This window comes from Platichthys flesus, chromosome 8 (genome assembly GCF_949316205.1).
Source record: "Platichthys flesus chromosome 8, fPlaFle2.1, whole genome shotgun sequence".
Lineage (NCBI taxonomy): Eukaryota > Metazoa > Chordata > Actinopteri > Pleuronectiformes > Pleuronectidae > Platichthys > Platichthys flesus.
In genome coordinates this window covers 14,527,732-14,539,429 of record NC_084952.1, presented here as the reverse complement: position 1 = coordinate 14,539,429, position 11,698 = coordinate 14,527,732, and the positions used below count along the sequence as shown (strand labels likewise).

General features: G+C 41.1%; 2 protein-coding genes across 2 annotated transcripts; one reads left to right on the top strand and one right to left on the bottom strand.

Annotated features, from left to right (window-relative positions):
- Positions 1-619: 619 nt before the first annotated feature.
- On the top strand, positions 620-3,798 carry fgf1a (fibroblast growth factor 1a). The gene is made up of 3 exons (XM_062393995.1): positions 620-1,045; positions 2,544-2,647; positions 3,091-3,798. Exons 1-3 carry the CDS (start codon positions 880-882, stop codon positions 3,289-3,291), a joined length of 471 nt encoding a protein of 156 aa, XP_062249979.1. The 5' UTR covers positions 620-879; the 3' UTR covers positions 3,292-3,798.
- A 990-nt stretch (positions 3,799-4,788) lies between these two features.
- Positions 4,789-11,269, bottom strand: LOC133958751 (NEDD4 family-interacting protein 1-like). Its single transcript, XM_062393706.1, has 8 exons — positions 11,067-11,269; positions 9,578-9,662; positions 8,535-8,674; positions 8,352-8,439; positions 7,697-7,821; positions 7,435-7,501; positions 7,190-7,298; positions 4,789-6,400 (listed from the first exon to the last, which is right to left on the bottom strand). Exons 1-7 carry the CDS (start codon positions 11,100-11,102, stop codon positions 7,192-7,194), a joined length of 648 nt encoding a protein of 215 aa, XP_062249690.1. The 5' UTR covers positions 11,103-11,269; the 3' UTR covers positions 4,789-6,400; positions 7,190-7,191.
- Positions 11,270-11,698: the final 429 nt, after the last annotated feature.

Below are 11,698 nucleotides of genomic sequence, written 5' to 3'. Positions count from 1 at the left end.
AGAAATTAAGTATAAACTAGTAGTACATATGATCATTTTCTCGTTTCCTCAAACTTTTGTCCACACCGGCGTCACATTTTCAAAACACAAGCTGAAACGGAAGCGGGCAGGAACTGACACAATAACACAAAACATGAAACAAGTGCCGTTACTAATTCCCCTTAAACATAAAGGACAAAGGATATGCTTTCAGTCAATCATGACACAACATACAACATAACACAACTCAGTATAAACCAGCTCAGCTTCATTTGTGACTTGCTTGTGCCACTAAATCATTAGAGTAGTTTGTGGCCATAAAAGGCAACCAATCATATCCCAGGATTCTTTTACTCAGTAGCCATACTGCTCTCTGCTCTTTTTTAACTGCACTGTGTTGGGATACAGTCAGAAAAAGAGACGGATTCTAATAAACGTTCATTCATTTGATTCTTAGATGCATGTATGTGTCCATGAACTGTCCACACATTTGGACATTCTACGTGGTCAAGCTTTGGTGCTGCAGCCTCTCCTCAGCAAATAACCAACATGAAGAATGTGATCCATAATCAAAATCCTCCAAATGTCACTTGTTACGGAGTATCGTAAATAAGAATACTTTGTAAATACTGCACACATTTAAAGTAAAGAGACCAAATGGGTGGAAATAAAGAAAAAATACAACAACAGAAGAGGGACATGGGGAATGGAGGGCCAGATGAGGGTGAGGCCAGGTGTCGGGGGCGCGCTTCCAGCCTGCCCCTGATTTCTCTATTCTCGTGAACGAGCATGTAAACACCCGACCACTGCAGGGGGACTTACTGTCTGCTGGAGCGGTGTGTGTGTGTCCTCTGTGTGTGTGTCCTCTGTGTGTCTGCCCTGTGTGTGCCTGTGAGCGGGATGGCGGATGGAGAATTAATCGCATTGCAGGATCCCCAGGCTGTGGAGGCGGGACCGCGGGACCACAGGAGGCTGACCCGACTTTACTGCATGAACGGCGGACACCACCTGCAGATCCTGCCCGATGGGACGGTGCAGGGCCGGAGGGAGGATGGAGACGCTCACAGTAAAGACTGCAGCACGCGCGTGCGCACGCACGCACACATACACGCACACATACAGCCCAGTAAATTATTAAATGCATTGGGACACGTGAGCACTGACTGTGGTCAAGCCAGCCGACACAGAAATTCTACTGCATTCATATTCTGACACTTATGGTAAACGCATCCAATCTGGCCAGAAAGGGGACGGCAACGGAGTACTCGAAGTTAGATGAATAAACTGTTGACATGGAGTGCGTAATTGAAAAACATTTCAATTTAAAAGAAGTATATATTGTCTTATGAATAGAATTTTGACAATATCAATTATGAGATTTTACAAAATAAAAATCACACATTTTTAGCTTCAAGTAGGTAATTTCTGGATACTACAAAGTTCTATCAAAACACTTTGCTCAATAAGTTCAGAGTGAGTTTGATATACCTGCGTTCAGGACCTCTCTGACTACATAAATACTGAATAACAAAAAATGTTACTGTATGGATTAAGAGATATTTCAAAGTAAAGTCAAACATTTTCACTGTGGAATAGATCAGTTCAGGATACTTCAAAGTTTTATAAAAACACTTTGCTCAAAAAGTTCAGAGTGAGACTGATATGACTGTGTTCATGACCTCTCTGACTACCTATATACTGAATATTAAACATTTTTACAGTATAGATTTGGAGGTTTTTCAAAGTAAAGTCCAACATTTTCACTGTGGAGTAGATCTTTTCAGGATACTTCCAAATCTCTTAATCTATACAGTAAATATGTTTGATATTCAGTACATTGATAGTCAGAGAGGTCCTGAACACAGAAATATCAGTCTCTCTCTGGAATTATTGATCAAAGTGTTTTTACAGTACTTTAAGATATACAGAGATGAGCTACTTGAAGCTAAAAATGTGTGACTTTTATTTTGGAGAATCTCTAAATGGATAGTCAAATTGCTATTCATAAAAATGACACGTGAGAGGATATATACTTCTTGTGAATATAATCCAATTATTTTGAAAAATGCTTTGGATCTGTTACCATAAATGCAGTATATGCGTGCAGTAGAATTGTGTGTCGGCTTGTTTGACCACGGAGACGCGAGTGTCAGCAGTGAGCACTGATACTTTGAAGGTGAAAACACGAGATTTCTCCATAATGTCAAGGTCATGCTATAAACATGAAGATAGTTGATGTCTTCGTAAGTTCTGTAATTTATTACGTTTGTTTATTTCCCCTTCCTTGACACTTAATTGTTAAATCTATCCATCATTTTATCAATCTATATTCATGTGGTTATTTAACTCAGTGAGGAGTTATTGTTGCCGTAGTGATAAATAATAATAAACAATAGCTGTAATGATGAAACATTTCAGATTCAGTCGTTTGAACCCGACACAGAAAGCTCAGAATGAACCTTTTTCCATTCGTCTCCGTCCAGATTAGAAAGTGACCCATGTAGTAGCCGAGGTGTGTTTGTGGTCTTCATTCGTGTCGTTTCCTTTCACTTCCCGTCAAACAGCTGTTTTAAAGATCCGGTCCGTGGACAGAGGTGTGGTGGTCATCCAGGGGACAGACACTGGGCGATATCTGGCGATGAGCGATGAGGGACGTCTGTACAGTTCAGTGAGTATCTGCCACCATGAGTGATGTGACAGTGAATCAGACGTTTCAACTTAACGCTGGTGCTGATACAATTTTTTTGTCTTGTATGATACCAGGACTGTGTATTGGCCGATTGGAGTACTGATATCAATACCTGGACTTTGTGTTTGTGCTGAAGTACAGATCAGATACCAGTTCAGAAATCACTTCTCCTTCGTACTTCTAAAACAGTTCTTGCCAGTGGCTGTAAAACACAAATGCTGTTTTGGAGCAGCATGAAGAAGTAGTGGGGATTTCTGGGAAAAGCAAATTGAAGTTTTATTTGTGAAACTAATATACTTCCAAAAAAACTTGGAATTGGATCAGTAGAGATACACGTCCTCGCCAATGCCCCATCCAGCGTCTCCAGCTGTATCAGAGGCATTAGAGGAGCGATCAGCTTTAACTGTGAGTTTCTCTCTCAGCCCACAGTCTCTGACGAGTCATACTTCCTGGAGAAACTGGAGGAGAATCACTACAACACATATCGGCCTCAGAAGCATCAGGAGAGGAACTGGTACGTGGCCTTGAAAAAGAACGGGAAACCTAAACTGGGTCCAAGAACTCACATCGGGCAGAAGGCCGTCTTCTTTCTGCCCCGCCAGCTGGACGGCTCCGGGGAGTAGAAGAAGAAGAAGAAGAAGAAGAAGTAGAAGTTCACCTCAACACGCAGCGATTACCTCGACCAAAATGGACCAGAAGCGGCTGGTGGTCAGATTTGTGTGTTTGTGAAATAACACTTGGAGGCGTGGTGAGAAAGTGGTTGAGGAGATGCTGGTCGTTGATCGTGTTTAAATTTTCTCAGACAAAGGTCTTTGTCCGTACAACAAGTAATTTGAGCCTAAACATTGCACTCATCTTTTTTCATTCTCACCCTCCCACTTTACTGAACAACTCCATGTCATCTCTATTAGCTACTTAACTTCATTGCTAATGTTGTCTTAAACAGAGAAGAAGACGCTAGGTGAGCCAAGTCATTGTCCTGTTATGTGATGTTATTTATATTAACATAGAGGCATTGTACACAATTATATCCTATTTATAGAGACTATATTATGGAGGGAAGAAAACAGAGTGTAGTGCTGCTAAATGTTTATTTATCCAACATATCCTAACGACTGAGAAACTTGTTTCCAGGTCGTATTTCATGCGGATGAAGGTGTGGTTAGAGGAGCGGTTAGAGGAGCGGTTTTAAAAGAATCACTGGGATCTCAGGAAAATGTCCGAACTGTGCCATTCTCTCAAACTACTGCGTTTACTTGAAGGTTAAGATGACATATGTAAACGTTTGTTGCAGGCGTGGTGGAGGTCATGTGCTTTTCTCTATATATCTGCATTTTGATTTGTGCTTGAGGGAAAAACAACTCGATAAGAATAAGCTTTACCAGACCTTTGGATGTTTCATATTCTCCACAGTTACACGCGGCAGCCCCTTGTGTAAGATTACTGTGAAGTATGTGACGTCCCTGACAGAGTTTCCCCTACATCGATACAGATGAGAGGCCAATGAGAAGCCCTCCTCTTCTGAGTGCTATTCCAGTTATGCAATGAAATATTTCTGTCAGTGCTTCTTAAGAAAGAGAAAAAAAAAAAATTGAGCTGCGTCCTGATTTTTTTCTTTTTTTTATGTGCATCACTGAACCTGAAATAAAAATTCTAGAGGAAACAAAGAGTGCCATTTTCTGCTGCTCACCTGCTAAATCAAGCATCTCTACAACTTTCCTCACTTCAGGTTCTTATGACTTACTTGAAAATAAAACCTGTTAATAATTAAATAACTAGAATCACCGGTCTGGGGTTGTACGTCCCTTCAGGTGATCCTGACATGCTGCAGTCACAATAACATGAGGTCGCTGTGACCACAGGCCACAGAAATCTAATCAGTTCATCTTTGACTTCAAGTGACATCTCGTTAAATTGAATATCTTTGACTCTCTGAGATGTGATGTTCAAGGGACAGGTAAGTGTTGTGTGGTCACAGTGACCTAGAAAGTCAACCACCGAGTTCTATTCAGTCCATCTGGGACTCCGGCAGAACCTTTGTAGCACGTTGCATATTTCACTTTACATTTTCGACCCCCCCTCTGTAACACACCTATCAATAATCCAGACAACTCCAGAGGTGACTCGTTAAAAGTGACATTTATTTAACACTAAATGATTTCTGTACAGTTTCATAACAACGATACCCCAAAGGCTGCAGCTCTACGTTACACAGAAAAAAAGCATGAGTCTGAATCAAAGCTGTTGGAGAAGTCTGAAGTCATGAAAGAGATTATTATCCTGACGCGCTGGTTCCTCAAGATTATGAAACAGGAAGTAACTCCTGCACCTCTGGGTCATTTATTTCATGATCTTTACATGTGAGATTTGATGGGAGCATCCTTTGGATTAGATCGGCTATGTTTCTAAAAGTGCACCTGCATACGACATTCTTTGATTTATATTTAATACCCACAATAAAGCTAACATTTTACACCCGATGAAGACTTATCTAAAGAAAAAAAAAGAACAAAAATCATAACAAGCCCTTCCTTCAGATCTCCCCCCCCAACTCTCAATTAGATCTTAAAGGCAAAAACCCAGCTGGAAAAGGAATTTGAGCTTTTAGATAAATTGATCCGAACGCTGCAGCGAGATCATTAACAGCTGAAATCCTTCGCGCCAAACACTCTCTTCTGTAATCACAGAGCTTTTCCGCTGACAGCGAATGTGATGCTGACTCACCGATGAGTCGTGTGTGTGTGTGTGTGTGGGGGGGGGGGGGGGGGGGGGTCCACGCAGTTGCATCTCAATGAGCTTTTGAAGGACGTGAACCAGACAATGTGCTCGCACACCCGGAAAAATCCTCTCAGGTTGTCGTCCCATCACTGTTTGACATTTTTTGTCGCCTGATTTTTAAATTACAGGTTGTTCTTGTTTTTAGGAGAATGCATTATCTAGAGATCAGATCTGGAACTTAAACTCCTTTTCTCAAGGTGGATAGTTTTACCTGACTTTACATGAAAACATTTAACAGGTAAAAAATCATAACATCTGACACATGGCTGTGTTTTCTGTGCTCCACTGACGCTGCATCTGATTCACAAGCATGAAGTTGTTAATAATGACTTGATAAACAGTTGTCCTCTCTTCAGTTAGAGAACAACACTGCCTCCTTCTGGATAAAGAGGGCAACAATACTTAAAGCCAACAGGTGAGAGTGATGCGTATATAAGCATTCACAACCGAATAATTAAAAAGATGATGATTATGTGTATGTGGCATTTACAAACATCCTATAATAGTTGCAATAAAACCTTAAGTGCGGATTACAAAGTGTGTTACATGCTATGACGAGTCTACAGAGTTCTGTGTTAATCCCTACCTGTTGGCTTCAAGTGTCACCAACATGAGACGCTCTCCATTTATTGACCTTAAGGGCAGATGCATGCTACCATCAAATGATATAAGGCTTAAGTTTTACATTACAGACTGAGATGTAATTAGCAATTAACATTCACCACTAATGAGTACACAGAGGGACTATTACCATTAACATTTTCTCTTCCATTAATAAAACTTCAAAAACATAATAAAAGACGTGATATAATTCCTGAATATTTTAATCTAGAGTCGTCTTCATCTATAACTCGTCCGGTGGATTTCTCGTGTTATGCGTCTTCAGTTTAAATCAGACTCGTCACAGAGTCACCGCTTGTGTTCATCCTTTCCAGTTCTTCCACTTCCACCGTCCTGAGGTCATGTAATGAGAAAAGGCACAAAAAAAGAAAATCCGATTGAAAAATGCCATTTCAGCAAAATCACTTCCATATTTAAAAGACGTGTGGTGGGATTTAAGGGATTCTGCATAAATAACTAATTTAATTTCACCGACAGATTATTTCCTTTTTTTAATTATTCAACTGATCAATATGTATATTTGTAAACTAAGATTACATGGATTTCTGTTTGTAGGAGGATATTTCTATATATATTTTATTTAACTGAGGGAAAATTATTTTGCTCCCAGTTCTTCACTATGGATCAAGTTTGTCATCAGGAACATGAAACACTATGTCAAGCTGATCAAAGGGAGAGTTCCCCCAAAAAGTTAAATTCAAGCAGACTCTGAGTCCAAGAATTCCTTAGACTTCCCCACAATTGAAGATGAGGTGAAGTAGCCTATAGCCTAACCCTCAAATGTCCACATTATCACTCAAACTACAATAACTGTCTATAGTCATCGTATCCAAATTGTTGAGAAAGAACCACAACACACAGAGACATTACAAAGTATGAATGTTGGTTTAACATTTCTCTTAAGAAGAAAAATATATAAGTGTGACGGAAGTAGCGATAAATTAATGTTTAGACTTTTTAAGTCCTAAGATTAGAATTCAAACTTACTTATAGAGAAATGTCAGATCTCTTTTTAGCCAAACGGTTTAGACCCTACGGAATCTTTTCACTCTGTCACGACCATTGTGTGCATGTTCTGTAAATGATGAGTGTAACCAGAACATTGTGCATCTCGTGTATTACCTCTAATAGATGAAGAGTACCCTTGTTCGGGGAAGAGTGGCATAGGCGGGATCGGCTAATTTCCTCACTCTGGAGTAGTTCACGAAGCCTCTGATGAACAGCATGAAGCCTGACGTCCAGAGAAACACAGCATCATACAAGACGTTAAACTCAAGCAACACAAGACAAATACTGAAATGTAATCATTGAAAAAAAATATATATACAAAATGCCATTTGTTTATCAAAATAATGTGTTTCACTTACCAAGTGCCAGGAACACCCACCACAACCAGTACTGTCCGTCAAAGTAACCTGGGAAGTAGGTGGAAAACTATGGAAACAAGAGAACGTCTGTCAGGAGCACGTTCCTACACAGTCTCCATGTTCAGAGCGTCAGTCTACCTGTACACTAATACCTTTAAGAAGTACAGTAATAGTAGTTGTAGCGATTGTGCGCCTTGACACCTCTGAACAGCAAAGTAGTAGCTGAACTGGTTGTGCTGCATGTTAAGTACACAAATCTCACCCTGACAATAAGAACCCATTTGATGAGGGACAGGCCGAAGCCAGAGATGGCGCCGTATCGACCAGCGGCTGACGTGGTCAAACAGAACGACAGGAAGAAGCCAATCCAGTTGAAGAGGAAAGCCACTGGTGACGGAAAAGACGTTCATTAATGAAACGGTTCGACACTTTGTCAAATAACACAAAGCTGCGTCGGACCACGAACAAACAAATATGGCTGTTTCACAGTGTGATTGATGAAGCAAGATATTCTAATCAAAAGATGTGTTTATATTCTTGAATGAATCAATATAGCTGGAACATGTTCTCCTGCTCCATACAACTTTAAGCTAGAAAACAGATGTGCATTGGGTGGACTGATTTTTACACCCAGGGATTATTTGCATTCTTTGAGCAAAGAAAACAACATGTAAGACACTCTGAGCCCCCCCCCCCCCCCCCCCCCCCTCTAGTTCTCGTAAGATTATGATTTTTTTCCCCCTTTAAGTGGTCCCAACACATCCTACTCAACAAATGCTAAAAAAAATATAAGATGGCAGAGAGCCTCTTTTTAATAATAATAATAACTAATCACCACAGAGTTACAAAATCAGGAAGTGACCCTGAAAGTCAGTTAACTCTTGAAAACTGCACAAGTCAACTGAAGTGCTTCTTACTGAAGAACGTGAGCATGAAGATTCCGTCATTTCCTATTCGCAGCTGATCAGCATCTTCAAAGTCATCTCTGGCCACAAAGTCGTCCTCCTGAACCAACAGCAAGAAACAAGGAGGATACATTATTGTTAGACGAGGTTACCAGGTATATTTCTACATGATGTCTGTGAATGAGATGGACTTACTGTGACTCTTCCAGGGACCAGAGGGACGGTGGTCTCTGCTTTGCTTCGCTCAGCTTCGTCGTACGAGGGCAGGGTGGTTGCAACACTGTAGGACGGAGGGTTGGGAAATCTTCCTCCATCTTCCTTGTATTCAAAGAAAGCTGCAGAGGAAACAGGCAAATGTGGACTTATCATTCATGTATACTGGGCTGGGGGCGGAGGGGTTAGCTGGAAAAGAGAGGTATTTAATGTTAACTGGTTCATAGATGTCTGACTGCTGACACACATGAATCTACTTTCACTTCCTCCAAAAAGCAGGGGAACGGCAGAGAATCCTAAACTGAGAAGAGGGAGGGATCATTAACAGCAGGAAGAGAGATATTAGCTGATGTACTTGTGGTTATCTGGCACATGTGGCAGCAATCCACACTCCTAATTTGTGTTTCTTCAACACAAACAACATTGAACCTGATCACTGGACCCGCCCAGGAAGAGTTCCAAGCTGCACCGCCTTGTGCAACATTTTGACCTCCACCCTCTTGTGAGGAGAGATGGGAAAACATCAGCTCTTTCTTAAAGGCCCTGCACAAAAGCTACTTCTCTCTGCAACACTGCACTAACACTTAGCGGTCTACATGCATATTAAATATTGATTATGTCTCTGGGGTGCTGGTGCTTGGCTTCAGTATTTCTATTGTAGGATTTTAGAGGACATTGTTTATATAATCGTAGAGATTATCTTTAGTTGGCGAAATAAGGTTTTGGATAGATCAAACAGAATAGCTTACTTTTAAAATACAATACATTCAAAATGTATACAATTATGAAACCATCTACAAAAATAAAATATTTTTAAATGAAATGTTTGTGTCTTTACTAAATTTCACTGCAAGTAATTGCCAACACTGTTACCGATATATAATCATAATACAATTCTCAATTTACTGGAGAATTACTATCAATTTGGCGCTAGTACTTCAGGACATAAATACTAACACTTCTTACTCTGCTTTAGAGTTACTGAACATTTAAGAGTAGGTGCTTGAGCTGGGAAGCTTCCTGACCTGCATTCGCTGCAGTAGCGCTGCTGTAGGGCGGTGGTGCGTCCTGGGCCGGACCCTCCTGGGGTGGCTCCTCCTGGTTCACCAGCTGCAGGAATGTTAACAAATGGCAACACAACCTGGGTCAGACTTACATTACAGCCTTCAGGAGAACCTTGCTTGTTGGCTACGGTTAGCAGATGTCATTCAGGAAAGGAAACCACACGATGGCTGGCATCAATTAAACTTTGAACTCCTAGGAGGGTGCAGGTAATACGACATTTATAAATGTAATTAAATAACAGAAGTTGGCCGACTGTTTCTGTGCCATTCATACGGTGGCAGCTCACCTTTGACGATTTATGGTTTTGTTGGACCATCTAAGACAAAGTTGCAGGTCAATGGGGAGGAGGATTTGAGGATGTGTTGTTTGAGGAGGTATCCTGATTGTTTGTCCTTAACCTTAAGTCGCTTTCTCATTTGACTAAACAGCTTACTAGTTAAAAATATATAGACCTGGCCAGCGTATTGTGAAGGTAGAAGAAAGCATGGACTATTAAACTCAATAATTATCAAAATAAACTTTTCATCAACAGCAATATTATAAAGCTTCAATACATGTGTTGAACAGTGAGGAGGTATAAACACATAATTAATCTACATCAGATTTGTAAAAATGTTGTAATGTTTATCAAGCGTTTTTACAGTTAAAAAACAAAAACATTACCTAAGGGCAAAAATCTGTTTATAAACGTAAAATAAATATAAATATGTGACATTGATCACGATAATTATCAACATCACTTGAAATCAAAATCTTAATCTCAATATATTTTGGGCCATATCGTCCTGTCGTGGGTAGAAGAAGGTCAGAGCCCCTCGTGGTTTGCAAATCCACCTTCTGCTCGGAACATGTACATACAGGATGTGTGTGTACTGGTGGATTGGGCAAATTTCTCCACTTATGCAACATAAAACATTAGGCAACAAAAGTCCACGACAGACATGTGAGCAACACGGACCTTTCATCGATTTTCATGATAGTGTCCTAAGATAAATCGTAAGAACTACAAAGCACAAAGTGACCTGTACACCAGGGACTGACACACACACATCCATGTTGACAGGTGAGAGGGCTGCGGCTCCAGGTCAGTTTTCTGATCCGGTCCCGCCTACAGGGTTCATATTACTGGACCGGAGCCTGATCCAGATCCATCAAGACAAAGTATCAATACACACACCAAGGCCTGACATCACCAGGTGACAGGACCTAACTAGCAGCCGGGGGGGGCATACGGGCTCCATGTTACATGACAGGAATGAATGTTGGTGTATTGTTTTGGTTTGATATAAGCCTGAGCATCTCTCGCCAGATCACGGCCTGGCAGTCAACAAGTGTCCGTGGAGCTCGCTGTCGTCTCCCGTGATAGGCTCGCGCTGACTGGGGTTAGCATTGGGCTAACTGTTAGCTTCTCCTCTTTTTTTCTAGTGTAGCAGCAAACGCTTTACCTACCTCCTGATACCGGACGTTGCTGTTTTGTTCCGCCATAGTGGAAGCGGAGCGAGGTATTTAGCGCGTCCTCTTTTTCCACTTCGCCTCCGAAAATGTGTTATCGCAAAGGGAACGTCGCGTACGAAGCTGCGGGGTTAAAGCTGTCTTCAGTCGGCCATCTCCTGCTGCCTTCTCCCCTCCTGACCGGAGCTGGCTGCGCTGCTGCCTTCACGGACCGTGGGAAACTCCAGTCACTGGTTGAACCGCAGGGGTGACATCTCTTTATATACAGTCGATGGGGGCGATAAGCCTGAAGTGGCGGCCTGTGTCAGCAATAATACAACTACATTTGAAATACAGGGGTACACCGGTAAAAGTTCTTAAGGAGTTACTGAAAAACTAAAAAGTTGTTTAAAATTTTTTTTTTGAGCATAAATACAGTTGCCCTTGTGGACAGGCCACTTCTACAGTGCTGTTATAGTGTAGATTGCATAACTGCATCTCCAACATTATGGGCTGCTTTCATATTTTGTAGCTCATCAAAATAGAAACGTTATGCAATTGGAATCCATAGATAATAGATTGGTAAACAAAGCATTATCTATCACAAACTGGACATTACCGTATTTAACTGCAAATGATTAGGCGACTTC